The 16,006-nt window shown below is 44.3% G+C and overlaps 1 protein-coding gene across 1 annotated transcript in view; it reads left to right on the top strand.

Moving 5' to 3' along the window:
• DDX1 (DEAD-box helicase 1) overlaps positions 7,767-16,006 on the top strand; it is a 38,268-nt gene continuing 30,028 nt past the window's right edge. Inside the window, 6 exon segments of the mRNA XM_021087822.1 lie at positions 7,767-7,909; positions 10,714-10,765; positions 11,314-11,377; positions 12,309-12,338; positions 13,596-13,692; positions 15,475-15,522. Coding sequence (XP_020943481.1) covers positions 7,894-7,909; positions 10,714-10,765; positions 11,314-11,377; positions 12,309-12,338; positions 13,596-13,692; positions 15,475-15,522 — 307 coding nt within the window. The 5' untranslated portion in view covers positions 7,767-7,893.

Below are 16,006 nucleotides of genomic sequence, written 5' to 3'. Positions count from 1 at the left end.
GTTTCTGACAGCTCATTTTGACAAAAGCATAAAATTCAATGATGGTGGCTCAGCTCAGAAGCTGTAAGAAATTCAGGGAGAAGAGAGGGGAGGTTGAAACGTGAGCTTTCGCTGTCTCCAGACCACGCTCAGAGTCAGGTGAACTGTGAAAAACAGGGCAAAGCTAAGCCAATAAACGTAATGACAACCATGGCTGGTCTAGAAGGAACGTGACTGATCTTGGAGGATGCTGTGTGAACAGGCTTTTTCCTGATGGTGAGGGATAACCACCAGCTACTTGAACAAGTAAGGGGTCTTCTAGGGAAGCAGGGGGTGTAGAAGGCAGCCTTTAAACGGGCCCCCAAAATATCTTGGGCCACTGGTCCTCAGACCTTCGTGTATTTCCACACGACTAGGCCTCTGGGACCAATAAGGTATGGCAGAAGTGACAGTGTGACATTGATGGCTAGGTCCTAAAAGACATTGCTCGGTCTGCTTTGTTCTCTAGAATTGCTGATTTCAATGGCAAGGGAGGAGTGAAGGGGGCTCTAGTGACCATCTCATGAGAACTTTTATGCAGCCCTGGAAGAGGTCCAGGTGCATAGCAGAGGCCTCCTACTTGCTGCTGTCACAAGAGCCAGCCACCTCTACGAGCTGATCCCCTCTCCCTTGACTTCAGATGATTGCAATCCCAGCCAGCGGCTTGGCTACTACCACAGCAAGAACAGCTCTGAGCGGACGTGCCCAGCTGAGCTGCTCCTGAGTTCTTGCCCCACAGAAGCTGGGAGCGATAATGTGTTTCTGCTGTAAGTCACTAGATGTGGGGGTCACTTGTTTTGTAGCAGTAGATGACTAACGGAGGTATATAGATTAGGGTTAGGTTTGGTCATCTGAACAGAAAACCCCAAAGAGGATAGATGTTAATTTCTCTCTCACGTTAAGAAAGCTAGAGTCACGGTTCTGGCTAGTATGGTGCTCCTTGATGCCAGGGACTCAAGTTACTCCTCTCTTATCTCTTATCATTCTGCTATCCTCAGTACAGGGCTCTGTTTCCAGGGTCCAACATGACTGCTCAAACCCCAGCCATTGCATCCTTATTCCAGCAACAGGAAGGAGGAAGAGCAAGAAGGCCGAAGAGCATGAAGGGCATGTTTTTATTATTATTATTATTATTATTACTATTATTATTTTGCTTTTTAGGGCTGCACCCATGGCATATGGAGGTTCCCAGGCTAGGGGTTGAACTGGAGCTGTAGCTGCAGCTGCTGGCCTATGCCACAGCCACAGCAACGTGGGATCCAAGGCATGTTTGCAACCTACACCACAGCTCACAGCAACACTGGATCCTTAACCCACTGAGCAAGTCCAGGGATCGAACCCGCAAAACCTCATGGTTCCTAGCTGGATTCACTTCTGCTGCACCACAACAGGAACTCCAAAGGGCATGTTTGTTGAGAGACATGTTTTATAATATTTTCTTAGCGTCTTTGCTGAAAACTCCATCTTGTCCTTCCTTACTTTGTCCTGTCTTCCTGCTGGAGAAGCAGTCACGGTGATGGAAAATGACTTGAGGATTCTCTGAAATGCGATGCATAGATGGCTCACTCAAATGCTAATGATTCTTAAATGCCTAAAGTTTAGAGTAAAAGTTTAACCATCTACCAGCTAAGTGGCTTTTAAAATAATAAAAGAACTTATAAAATAATAAAAAAAACCCCTATATCCTGTACCTACAACCCCCTCCTCATTTGACTTAATCCTCAAGAGCACAGTAAAAGCAGTGTGGTTTCTTGAGGCAGGGCTCTTGGTCCCTGAGACCGTGAGTCCCCCGGTTCCCACCTTTACTTAAGATAAATGTCTCCATGTCTTGTTTTGTGTTAACTTTTTTTCCCTTAAGTTCCATAGCACCCGTTCTTCAGCCCCATCCTGCTGAGCTGGTCTCTGCACATGTTCACATGCCATTGGTCAGAACCCAGGTATATGGTCTAGCTGCCAGGGGAGTTAGGAAGTGAAGTCTTTATTCTGGGATGCCATGCGCAGCTTAAAGTCAGAAATTTAAGGAAAAGGAAATAAACATTGGGGCAAATTAGCAGTATCTCTTAACTTGGGATTGGCTTTAAACGAGATTTGCTGCAAGTTGCTAGCTTAGTGGAAACTGAATAATAATTAGGAGTTTGCCAAGAAGATGGGCATGGTGTACTATAGATGGCAGCAAACTCTCTGCCATTCCTGTATTAAGAGGTACAGCCAGGAGTTCCTGCTGTGGCACAACTGGATCAGTGGTGTCTCTGGAGCACTAGGACGAAGCTTTGATCCCTGGCCCAGCACAGTGGGCTAAGGATCCCGTGTTGCTGCAGCTGTGGGGTAGGTCACAACAGTGGCTCGGATCTGATTCCTGGCCCGGGAACTCCATATGCCATGGGGTGGCCATTTAAAAAAAAAAAAAAAAAAAAAGAAGTAGATCCTACTTCTCCTACTCCCCCTCCTTAAGAATCTGAGCTGTGCTAGTCATGTGACTTGCATTGACCAATAGAATCTGGCAGAAGCCACACGTCCTTCAAGGCTGAACTGGAAGAGATATGCAGCATCTGCTTTCTATTGGCGGCGAGGGGAGATAGCCTCTTGGAACCCAGCTCCCAGCTACCGTGCAGGAAGCCTGTCTTCCTGGGACTAATCCCGCTGTGAGAAGGTCCAAGCTGGCCATGTGGAGAGATCAAGACCATGTACGGGAGCCCTGCGGCACAACCATCCCCCACCCCTTTGAGAGTGATGTCTTTTCCGGAACTTCCAGCCCAGCCCACCAGCTGAATAAACCCAGGTTGTGCCATGTGGAACAGAAGAACCAGCCAGGAGAGCCCTGCCCAAATTCCTGATTCATAGCATCATGACAGATAAATTGATTGTTGTATTCGTTTGTGGGTATTACAGAGGAATAGATAATTGCAACTCAAAAGGGAAGAGATTCTAGGCGGAGGAGACAGCCTAAGGAAAGGCACAGTGGTGAGAGGCTGCTGTGTGCGAGGAATTCTGCAGTTTGATACGCTGGAGGGTACAACGACCTCAGGGTGCATGTGGAAGGAAGCGGGGGGCCTGGACACTGGGGGTCTGGTGTGCACCATGTAGCGGAGGGTGGGATCAGATCTTACCCACGAAGAGCTGGAGCCAAGTGCAGAGGGTTTTGTAACGGCAGGTCAGCCACATCTACTCCCCGCGGATTCAGGGCCCAGAGCAAGTCCTCCAAGACTTTCCTCTAACACAGAGAACTGAGGGGGACTTCTGGACAGCATTTGAGGAGGAAGAAGGGTGAGTGCGTTTGTATTACGCATTGTGAGGATGGACTTAGGGGAGGGAGGTTATGCAATGAAGATATCCAGTTTCTTCTTCTTCTTTTTTTTTTTTTTTGCTTTTTAGGGCCGCACCTGGAGCATATGGAAGTTCCTAGGCTAGGGGTCCAATTGGAGCTGCAGCTGCCGGCCTATACCACAGCCACAGCAATGCCAGATCCCCAACCCACTGAGCAGCAAGGCCAGGGTTCAAACCCTCATGCTCATGGATACTAGTCAGGTTCGTTTCCATTGCACCACATGAGAACTCCCCAAATCTTCTTAAAAAAATTTTTTTTTTATTAAAGCACAGTTGATTTACAACGTTCTGTCAATTTCTGCTGTACAGCAAAGGGACCCACTAATACATATATACACATTTCTTTTCTCATATTACCTTCTCTCATGTTCTATTTTCTTTTTCTTTTTTCTTTTTGGCTTTTTTGCCATTTCATGGGCCACTCCTGTGGCATATGGAGGCTAGGGGTCAAATTGGAGCTGTAGCGGCCCCGCCTACACCAGAGCCACAGCAACGTGGGATCGGAGCCACATCTGAGACCTACACCACAGCTCATGGCAACGCCAGATCCTTAACCCACTGAGCAAGTCCAGGGATCGAACCTGCAACCTCATGGTTCCTAATGGTCAATACGTTAACCACTGAGCCAGGATGGGAACTCCCCTCTCATGTTCTATTTTCTAGTCGACTACTTTTACATTAAAACGACTCTATTTTGCTGATTCCTTCTTGGTGGCTGGATCCTTAGAAACTAGGACTAAGGGCCCAGAAGGAGCCAGAATAGAGACTGGGCAGTGTGATTGAGTGTCAACGAAAGGACAAAGGAAACAACCTGACCTGACTTCTATTCCCTAGGCTGGGTTCAGGGTCACTTCCTCCATGGCTATGACACCTTTCTGCTTTATTTTTGGTTGTGAGGAAATGACCATCTATTCAAGGGTTATTTTTGATGGTGGCTTCATGACTCAGGTCAAATGTTTCCTCCACCTTGGAGCCACAATAGGTTTCTCATTGTTCTGTTCTAGAACATTCGAAGACTTTCTGAGTGGTTCATTACTCGAAGTCCATACTGATGGATGTTTCAGCTCCTTTCTTTTCTGTGCCTGTTAGGAATGAGTTGGACGGCAAGCAAGAGAGAATGAACAGAGGTTCACCTACGTAAGGCTTCTCCAGCCACAAGAGGTCTGGAGGCGGACAGATCCGAGCTGGGAACATAGCTCACCATCATCACCAAGGACCCGGTGGCCTCTTATTTTTTGCTTCAATAGCGTCAGCATAAAGCTTTCATCTCTGTGGCTCACCACTGCCTTTGCAGGCCCCAGGTCCATATTCCAAAAGACAAAGAGGACCTGACAGCCGGGTCTTTCTTTTTTAACAAGGGACTTCCATCCATTTACATCTGTCCAGGCAGAACTCCTTTTACTGTCTCTCTCTACACGGCAACGTTTTCTTTCTTATTTCCAGGCTGCGTAATTGAGAAAGGCAAGGGGAAAGGGCTCTGTGTGTGGCTTTTGGGGTGGCCGGTCCACAGAGTGCTTCGAGGGGCCCCTCCTCTACACTCTGAAGGGCCTGGATATCCCAAGGACCCGTTTCTTAGTCCTGCCTTGGCAGCTGCAAATCCGTCTGCTCTGCAGTGGCCCATGGTACAGCTTACTTGAAAATATATGGCACTATCTCACCGGGTGCATGGATAACACGGCAAAATTCCACCAGATGTGATTGGCTGTGGGGCCAAAGGGTCCAATGTACATAAAATGCTGGGTTATCGTAAGGTTATAGAAATAAATGCCGGGGGTGTGGGTATGGTGGAGCGGAGTGTTCCAGCGGGGAGTTTTGAGTCCGGTTCAATCTTTACTTGCCTCGGCTGCAGTTTGGCGCCACCGCGTGGTCATTGCCTCCCCTCCTAAGGATTTATGTAGTAGGTGGGTTTCTGGAACCGGGCAGGGATTCCAGTTCCGTCTTCCTGTTATTGACGGTATTATTACCCGCCTCCCACTCCTACGTGTCTGTATTTATCAAATGAGAGGAACTTGATAGGGCATAAGCAGAAAACATGATCTGTACCTTGAAACCCTCTCTAGGGGCTATTTCTTCCCCTAACCTAGATGGAATCTCCAGCATCTTCCAGTTTTTCTGGTCACGCCCAGATAATGAAAAATTGCCTGCTTATTTTCATTACAATCATAGTCTCATTTTCTTTCTTTCTTTCTTTTTTTTTTTTTGTCTTTTGTCTTTTGTTGTTGTTGTTGCTATTTCTTGGGCCGCTCCCGCGGCATATGGAGGTTCCCAGGCTAGGGGTTGAATCGGAGCTGTAGCCACCGGCCTACGCCAGAGCCACAGCAACGCGGGATCCGAGCCGCGTCTGCAACCTACACCACAGCTCACGGCAACGCCGGATCGTTAACCCACTGAGCAAGGGCAGGGACCGAACCCGCAACCTCATGGTTCCTAGTCGGATTCGTTAACCACTGCGCCACGACGGGAACTCCCATAGTCTCATTTTAAAAATTAAACTACTGAGTCCAGGGTTAGGATCAAAAGTCACAACTTTAACCAAAATGACAGCTTCCTCCCTCCCGAGTTTGGCACTGCTGTGAAGGATGTGCTCAGCCTCTTTTCTGCTCTCCCCTCTCCCCATTAGCTGTCGTTTCTGACCTTGGGGAGGGAGAGAATCTGGGCAAGGAGGAGACCCACCTTGATTTGGGTGGCACCATTGTGATCTGAATCTGATGCTCGCTGGCTCAATCACGCCCAAGGTCAATTTTCTTTCCTTCCTTCCTTTCTTCCTTTCTTTCTTTCTTTCTTTCTTTCTTTCTTTCTTTCTTTCTTTCTTTCTTTCTTTCTTTCTTTCTTTCTTTTTCTTTCGCCTAAGGGTATTTTTGTTGGTATCCTTGAGATTCTTCTGCTGGATGCTCCAAGTGCAACTCAAATGAAGCAGGTGATATCTGTCCTCTGGTTCAAAGGTATGAATACAGTGGAGTTTTTGGAAGTCTGTCTGCTGCTGCCTTTAACTCCTCTAGGCAGCTCCCTTGACACATTCCCTTCTAAGAGACCTTAGAGACCAGTCTTCACAGGTCCAGTTAGCTCTGGGGGGAAAAGTCGCACAGGCTCCCACACAGCGGCTGGGAATGTGGTCAGCTCCCACAGCTGCCTTCTTTTCTCTTTGGCTCTTCTCCTGCCCTGTTGACTTGGGGCCTTCTAGCCACAGCTTCTCAGCATGCCTTCTACTTCCCAACCCCCTGAGATCAAAAGTTCTCTGAGTAGTCCCCCAGAAAATGCTTTGTCCCCTTGAGGGAGGAAAAATGTGGGGTACATTATATTCAGAGCTGCTACACTAACTCCCAGGGGTATCATTTAAATAAATGTAAACAAAATTTGAAACTATAGAATATAATATGAATGATGCCCCCTGGAGGTGGGAAACTGCAGGCCTGACATTATTGACCTTGGGGTTGGAACTTCAGGTGAATCTTGTTACCTGTAATAGTAATAACAGAGCGAACACATACACTGTTACTACGTGCTGTGCACTGTTGTAGGTGCTTTATTTTATGTCATTCCTCATAACAATCCTACAGGATAGGTACTATTATTCCTGGATATTTCACAAATGAGAAAACTGAAGTCCAGATTCGTTCAAGGTCACACAGCTACCAAGTGGCAGAGCTAGGATTCAAACCCAGGGAGTATGGCTCCTTAGGTTGTAGTTTGAACTCCATCTAAAACATCTTGCTTGAGGGTTCAGCTTTTTGCCATGCCATTCTTTGGCAGTGTGCAGGTGTACAAGTTAGACCCCGAATTTAGGCAGACCTGGCTCAGTTCCTATGCTGCCATTCCGTAGCTACACGGCTTTAGATAAGGTACTTAATTTTCCTGAAACTTAGCATCTCCATCTGAAGATACTAAAACTACCTGACAGAATTGTTGGGAGGATTAAACAATCGTTTACTTTTCCTATCTTTCGCAAAGAGAAGAGTCAAAACTGCTTGGAAGCCAAATAAATTTGAAATCATCCATACCACGTCAAACACCAGGGTAAGGAGGTTGAGAAACCCAAGTTAGTCGAAAACATTTAGTAAAATGACTGTTGGATGCCAGGTGCTCACTAGTATTGGTTTTCTGAGGAATGCAGTATATTCTCTCTGGGTCATTCACACACCACAAAGCCCTTGCTTATCTTTGAGGGGTTGGTGGGGTCTGAGTGCGGTGGTGGAGAAGTCACAGTTTTGCTGTTAGATCATCCTGTGCCATTGTGTGACTCATTACGTAACATCTGCTTCTTTACATGTGGAAAGGTGGTTCTGATGACACACAGCATGCTCTACAGAAATAACTGAGTTTGGCTGATGATGCTTCCCGGCTAAAGGTAAGACGCAGCTGAACTGGATCTGCACTGTGGGTCCGGGGCGGGCCTTTTCTTCGACCGGAACTGTTCCCTCGGGGCTGGGTTCCTGCCCGGACTTGGAAAGCGGAAAAACCCAGGGGTGGGGCCGGAAGCGCGCGCCGCTACCGCGCAGCGTGTCGGTGCAGAGGGAGGCAGCGCAGACGGTAGTCGCGGAGGACCGGGCAAAGATGGCGGCCTTCTCCGGTGCGTCTGCGGAACTGGGGCTGGAGCAGGGGGCCCGATCCACGCCTCGGCCCAGAGCCGGCTGGCGGGGAGCCTTTGGACGCGGGGCGGACAGGAACGGGGGCGGACAGGGGCGGCGCGGGACCGGAGGGAGCTGTCCACGGCTGTCCCTTCGGTCCCCGCACTGCTGGGGGGACCGGTGGCGGCGCGAGAGGCCGGGTCGGTGCGCCTCGATGTTGCAGGGAGTGCCTTTCCCTCCAGGTGCTGGCCTGGCTGGGCCTCCCGGTGCTCGTTCTCCCCTTTCTGTCCTTCCAATCTTCCTTCAATTTGCTGCCCTACCGGGGACCCCCTCCTGCGAGAGGATGCGGCAGAGCTGCTGCAGCTGCTCTTGGAGCCCAGGCCTCCTGCCCCTTTGACGTGGCGGTGGTGCTCGGGAACCCTTTTCTGCCCACGCTGGATGGGGGTTTGGCCTGGCCGAGAAGCTTCGGGCGCGGGGAGGAGCCAGTTATAAATGACCTTCCTGCGTCTATTTTTTCCAAGCCCTTCCAAAACTAACAGTCCCAGGCACAGACCTGCTATCTAGTTGTTGTAAAGCGCTATTATATCAACATTAACGTTGACTATGGAAGCTAAAGGGAAAGGCTTTTCGTCCGAGTACGGAGGAGCCCAGCACAAATTTTGAAAATTGCTATTTAATTGCTAATCATACCCGCCTTTATTCCAAACAGGAATTTGAGGTGGCTTCTCTAACCTGACAGTTGTTTTTCCCTCTTCCCTTTATCATCCACAGTTTTACGGAGCTGCAATAAGCCTTATATACTGAAAGTGATAAATTTATATAACCATAGATGTACCTACTACTCTTTTAATATTCTTAACCTTTTAAGATGGTTTCAAATATAACACAAGTATTGCTCTTTCTTCAGTTGTCTCCTATAGGAACATTAGGAATTCCAAATAGTTTTAAGAAAGGATTTCTGATTGCTTTAGTTGCATTTCATACTAGGCAAGGCAAAATCTGCTCAGTCTGGTCGCTGTTTTTCTTTTCCCAGCTCTCTCCTAAAACCAGATTTCAGAGCCAACAAGGGTAGAGCAGTTCCAGGTTGTCATTTTATAGGTTCACTTCTTTGGGAGTCATGCACGAATTTCTGGAATGTTAAGGTAAAGGACTAGAAGAGTCTGTGGTGTGAAATGAAGACAAAAGTGGAATTAATAGAGCATGAATATTCCTGTTTTTCTCTTTAAGTGTAAAAAATGTTATATGGTTTCAAAGCAAACCTGCAGAGAACATGACCAGAATAAAACACGAAGTTGTCTGGAATTTGCTGAAAGCCATCTGTGGTTGCTGCTTGTTATATAACAGTTTGATAAGCAGGTTCAGCTTGTAGTATGCCATATTGGTGACTCTCCCTCTTTTCAAGCAGTTTGCATTTCAGGGGAGAGAATACACTTAGGCTCTAATGGGAGCAATTGTTAGAAAGTTCAGCTTGGATATATAACTTTTTCTAGATTTTCATTAGTTTTCAGTCTGTGGATTTTCCTGCAGAGATTTAGAGGTCAGTGAACCTGCCTTTTTGAAAAAGATTTTGTACTTTCCCATGTCATCAATGTTTATATTAACTTGTTTACTATACAGAATTTCAGTGTTAAATCTATTATTAATTTCTACAATGATTCGTCTCACCTGATGCCAAGAAAAAGCTACTTTAGCAATGAGTATATTCAGTTTGTAGATCCCCCCCCCACCGTACCCACAGCCTGCAGAAGTTCCCGGAAGTTCACAGGCGAGGGACCAAACCCAAAAAACAGTAGCCACCTAAGCCATAGCAGTGACAGCTCGGAATCAGTAACCTGTTGAACCATCAGGCAACTCCCAGATTGTAGATATATTTTACGCTTTTTTTACAAACAGTTACATGAAATACAAAATTAATGATCTCTAGGTCTTAGATATATTTGAGTACTCTTCATTTTTTAATAGAATGTATATTTTTGTAAAGATAACCATAATAAATTTTTACAGAGGCAGACTAGAAGTAAAAATCACTCCTTATTTGGAAAAGGACATGTAAGTAATACAACTGACCATTCCATGTGTACCCTCTACATTCATATGAGAGATGATAAAATTTCAAAATTCAATCACATGTAACCCAATCTATTCATTTAGGGTTTGCTTTGATATAAATTATTTAAATGTGTGAACAATTCAAAAGTAGTTCTTTAACTGACTTTCCAGGTACTCAAGTTCTCACCACTAGTCCCTCCATTTTCAGTTAACCAGAGTTTTCATTGATGACCTGTAAACGTGGGCTCGCTCTACTTGCTTGTTTATTGTTCTCTGAGTTATCGCTGAGATACCCTCACCGAGGATGTTCGCACAGTCCTCACATAGCCAAGGCACATGACTTCTGCGTTATCTCTAGATGAAACAACCAAGGTGCTGGTCTAGAACCTTCTCTCCAGCTCTGACAGATTCTTCACTAATCCTGGGAAGGAAACACTCACTGGTGACTAAGTGTCAACAGTGGCTGGATGCGTTATATGTGGTTGTCTGTAATCTTCCCATATCCCTACAAGGTAAGTAATGTTAGCTCCGTTTTGGGCGGAGAAGTAGGCGTACAGCTTGCCTGAGGTCATAGTGCTCATGAGAACTTGAATTGGAGCTCAAGTCTTTCTCCAGAACTCTTTCAGCGGTGCCACATTCAAGAGATGCTGTGTAACTGCGCTATGCTTCAAACCCATTTCCTGTTAAACAGTAATTTTAAGAGCGATGTGATTTAAGTTTAGAATGTGTAGTTTTTAAAATTAATTTTTATTTTTAGAGATGGGTGTTATGCCTGAGATTGCACAAGCCGTGGAAGAGATGGATTGGCTGTAAGTACCTCCATCTTTTAAAGCTTAAATGTATAATGTTTTATAATTTACGGTGAGTGATTTTATTAGATATTTTTGGGCCTAGCTGGATAAGTAAAATAGTGTGTTTTCTTGTAATTCTCTGAATTTTAGGGTTCTGTTTTTAAATGTTGATGTATTTTTAGCTGAAAAAGGTGGGTAATTTTTACCAAATTCTCTCTTAGGTTTATAGTTTTTTTTTTAAATTTTATTTTCATTAGAATGTAGTTATTTACAGTGTTGTGCCAATTTCTGCTGTACGGCAAAGTGACCCAGTCATACCCATATATACATTCTTTTTCTCATACTGTCTTCCATCATGACCTATCCCAAGAGGCTGCATAGAGTTCTCTCTGCTGTACAGTAGGCTCTCATTGCTTATCCATTTTGAATGTAATAGTTTGCATCTACCAGCCCCAAACTCCCCATCCATCCCACTTCCTCCCCCTAGGTTTATAGTTTGATGTGACTTAATTAGCTTAGGTGATCTTTTTACCAACTAAAAGTTCTTCAAAATATGATTCTTTTAGCCTCCCAACTGATATTCAGGCTGAGTCGATCCCACTGATCCTGGGAGGAGGTGATGTACTCATGGTACGTTTAAATGTGGTGGGTGGTTGGAAGCTGGGGAAACACAGTCCTGGGGCTGGTTATGACGCACTTTAAGAGCTCCATAGGCTTAAAAGTGACATTTTTAACACGTGTATTGTGCTCATGCACCAACGCTTAGGATACACACGCTGCATTCAGAGTAGTTAGGTAGAAATTGTGGGGAACACCAAGGTGAATAAGATGCAGGCTTTGAAGCTTAAACCCGGTAGCACAGCACGACGTACGGGGTCGATGTCATCCAAAGGGGAAAGTGGCACCTATCTCAGAAATGCAGAATGCGACGAGAGTCAAGTGGGAACCCACTTCTTCTTCTGCTTGAGGAATCTTAAGAGATTCAGCTTGGAGGAAGTAGGTTTTGGACAGGGGAAGATAAAGAGAAGTGCTCTTTAGGTGGAGAGGACATCAACAAAGACAGTCATCGGGAGCGTGCCGGCCATCATCCCAGAGGGCTTCCCGTAGATGGGGTGTTTGGAGAGGTGGGGCGTAACTTGAGCTAAGATGGGAAGTCCGTAGTGGGTCAGATCAGTGGAGCCCTTTCTCGAGTGTCACGTTAGAGGGTTTGGGTATTTGTTGAGGTGTTTACGTAGGGACGTGTTGCGTGGTTAGAATTGTGCTTTTATGAAGACTGATTTGGTAGCAGCTTGTAGTACATCTCTGAGAAATGAGGCACTGTTAGGTTACTTTTATAACAGTCTAAGTTAGAATGATGAGGGTTTAGAGTCGAATGGTAGCAATTGGAAAAGAAAAGGGAGAACAGGTTCCCTCAAGGAATAGAGGAGACGTGGCAAGATGGGCATTAGAGTTGGCTAAGGAAATCTGAGTAATCCGGAAACATTGAAAATGAAGCTAGCGAATGAATTTAAGGTTTCTACATGGTATCACATTAATTTGACAACTGAACTTTTTTTTTTAGGCTGCAGAAACAGGAAGTGGAAAAACTGGTGTAAGTAGTAAACTTAAATTGACTCCCTTTTTTAAGAGCTGATTTTTTTCTTTTTTCTTTTTCTTTTTTATACAGCTGCAGCTGTGGCATATGGAGGTTCCTGGGCCAGAGGTCCCAATTGGAGCTGTGGCTGAGGCCTGCGCCACAGCAACACTGGATCTGAGCCGCATCTGTGACCTATCCTGCAGCTTGTAGCAATGCCGGATCCTTAACCCAGGGATCAAGCCTGCATCCTCATAGAGACAAAATCAGGTCCTTAACCCACTGAGCCACAACAGGCACTCCAAGAGTTGATTTTTTTTTTTTTTTTTTTTTTTGTCATTTTGCCTTTTCTAGGGCTGCTTCCGTGGCATATGGAGGTTCCCAGGCTAGGGGTCCAATCGGAGCTGTAGCTGCTGGCCTATGCCAGAGGCACAGCAACGCGAGATCTGAGCTGTGTCTTCAACCTACACCACAGGTCACGGCAATGCTGGATTCTCAAACCAATGAGCAAGGCCCGGGATCAAACCCGCAACCTCTTGGTTCCTAGTCGGATTCGTCAACCATTGAGCCACGACGATGGGAACTCCCCTTGAGTTGATTTTTTTTTTTTTTTTTTGTTTTTGGTCTTTTTGCTATTTCTTGGGCCGCTTCCGTGGCATATGGAGGTTCCCAGGCTAGGGGTTGAATCGGAGCTGTAGCCACCGGCCTACGCCAGAGCCACAGCAACGCGGGATCCGAGCTGCGTCTGCAACCTACACCACAGCTCACAGCAACGCTGGATCGTTAACCCACTGAGCAAGGGCAGGGATGGAACCCACAAACTCATGGTTCCTAGTCGGATTCGTTAACCACTGCGCCACAACGGGAACTCCGAGAATATGGTTTTAAGAATCATTTTAAACTGGTCTTGGAGAAAGAGTTACTGTATCTTTAGTATTTATACCCACTTCTGAGTTTTAATGCAGTGGCTCTAGTAATAAGTTTTCAATAAGGATTGATCTCCTGTTGCCCTGGACTTGAGAAACAGTTTGTCAGACTGAATGATGTTTTGGTTTAGGCTCATTCTGTAGGTCCCTATTGTTTATTGTTTTGGGCTGTCAGCTCGTTCTTATTTCCTTCATTCAGTCAGCTCCTGTTACCTTACTGGTATTTTGGGTTTGGGCAAATTGGAGCAGCAGTCAGGAATATGTGAAATTATTTAAATTACTGTAATTTATATTGATTAATAAACTGGTATCTGAATTCTAATATAGAGAATTATTGTTTCTTTGATAGGCTTTCAGTATTCCAGTTATCCAGATAGTTTATGAAACTCTGAAAGACCAACAGGAAGGCAAAAAAGGAAAAACGACAATTAAAACTGGTGCTTCAGGTAATTTTTACATATTAATAATTTATTTTTGTATAAATTAGTAGTTCTCATTCCTGGTATTTACAGATGTGACATTTGAGTGTGTGTTTTTATTGTCAGCATCTGGGGGATGGTATCGGCATTTGGTGCCCGGGAAACCGGGGCTGCTAAATGTCACTTGGAGCCTCAATGCTGAGAGATTGTCCCTCCTAACATAGTAATAGAGCTCGCTCTGAGAAAACAGTGGCATTTTGGAAATCGTATTTAGTTATTTTAATGTTTTGCTTAACTTGGTAACGTTTTGTGTATGATAGTGAAAGTAAATTGGTACAGTGTTTTATAAAGGCGTTAAGGAAGGATCTTACAAGTAATTGATAGAGTGAAAATCCCTGATGATGGGAAATAATTACTTCCCACAGCGAAAGAGACTTGCATTTTCTGTTAGGATAAGAGAAAAGGAGCCCAGGAAGTTAAAATGTAAAGTGTACATTTTAAAGCCAGTGTCTTATTTACAGTCCTGTCTCCGTGAAGATTGGTCCTATGTGTGCCATGAACAATCTTACATCAGTTTTCTCATCCTTAAATTACATTGCTTTTGTTGAACAGTTTTTCAATTCCAGTCTCTCTTGAGTAATCTATGGTTTTGTTATATTTTAGGTCACTTTTGTTTCATGTTACAAAATAGGACTGTGACAAAATTGCAAGCTTAAGTGGAGTGAACCGGGCATATCCACATTTTCTTCTCAAGAGTTTGAAAGCAACAGTGTTATGTAGTTTGTAGAATGAACTCATTTGTAAATGGATTGTCAAACAGATAGTGGATATAAACTGGTTAGATTGTGAGCCTATTTAGAAATAGTCCCAGAACTCATAATAAGTATAAACCGTCATTTATGAGAGGTGATGATAAAAAAGAATGCCTTCATAGAAGGATAACCAGAATGGATGTGGTTCCAAAAATCATATCCTGTGAAGAATAAGGAACCCAGGTATTTAAAAATGGAGAAACAGGTAAAAGAGAAGATGGCAGAATTGCTAAATCATTGGCGGGATCTGGAGAGAGAATAACTGATCTAGAAACGAAGACCAGGCCTAGTTAGAAAGAGAGTTGAAGATTTCTCTTTAACCTAGTTCCTTGTAGCTAGATCGAGCCCACAGTGGAAGAGAGAAGCTCAAGAGAAAGTTGCTCCTCCCTCATTCAGAGTATTTAAGCAGATGGTAGATATCGTTTGACCAGAAATAATCCAGAAAAGATTTCTACCCTGGACGGAAATTGAGTTTGAAAACACATAGAGTTCTCTTTAGTGATTGCAATTCTTTGACTATCCAGACTTGTAATGTTTTAGAAAAGGAAAATGCTGATGCCATAAAAATGAAGAGGAAAATATTTCTTGACTTTGGAATTATTTAAGATAAAGGACTTGCTTTTAATAATGATAAAGTGATAATTAGATTCTGACGTGTTGGTCAGTTATTTTCATTATGATCGAAGTCATCAGAACTGCATTTTATCAGTGCCCTCATAGTTACGACAAAGATCAGTGCCGTCTAATAAAAAGGAGCTGAAGCAAGTGAACAGCAAAGATTTTGGCTCTAGATGGGCCAGTGACTATTATTTTTGACATGTTTCAGTTTTCAGTTTCTGCTTTACTTTCAATAAAAGCTGCAACACTTTTAATCATACATTCCAAATAATGTGCAACACCACGTTGAATCTAGAGAATTAAGGTATCACATTTGCCTTGGTTTTTTATAAAATGTTTTTGATTACATTTGTAACTTTTCTTATTTTAATTTCTTTAGTGCTGAACAAATGGCAAATGAACCCATACGATAGAGGATCTGCTTTTGGTAAGTGGATAGACACTAGTAGCTAATTTGCAGCTCAGAAACTTGTTTTCAGTGCAGTGTTGATGAAAGATAATCCTGCACAGAGAACTCTACGCAATATTCTGGGATAATCTATGTGGGAAAAGAATCTGAGAGAGAATGGATATGTAGATATGTGTAGCTGAATCACTTTGTGGTATAGCCGAAATCATCACAACCTTGTAAATCAACAATACCTCAGTAAAACTTAAAAAGAAAAAGAATCCTTATAAACTAGTAAGGGATGGTTGTGTTGGTAGCAAATGAAGTGTTACCTGTTTCAGTAAGAAAAAGAGATAAACAACTGGTAAGAAAAATGGACAAAGGATACGAATAGGCAATTCACAGAAAAGCAAAGCCAAATGGGAATAAACATGCAGAGGTCAAGTTAACAGGTAATAAGGAAATGGAAATTAAAGTTACAGTGAGTGTTATTTTATACTCATCTGACTGGCAGGAATCCAAA

Source organism: Sus scrofa, chromosome 3, assembly GCF_000003025.6.
Source record: "Sus scrofa isolate TJ Tabasco breed Duroc chromosome 3, Sscrofa11.1, whole genome shotgun sequence".
NCBI classification, from domain to species: domain Eukaryota; kingdom Metazoa; phylum Chordata; class Mammalia; order Artiodactyla; family Suidae; genus Sus; species Sus scrofa.
This window is presented reverse-complemented; position numbering and strand designations above follow the sequence as displayed.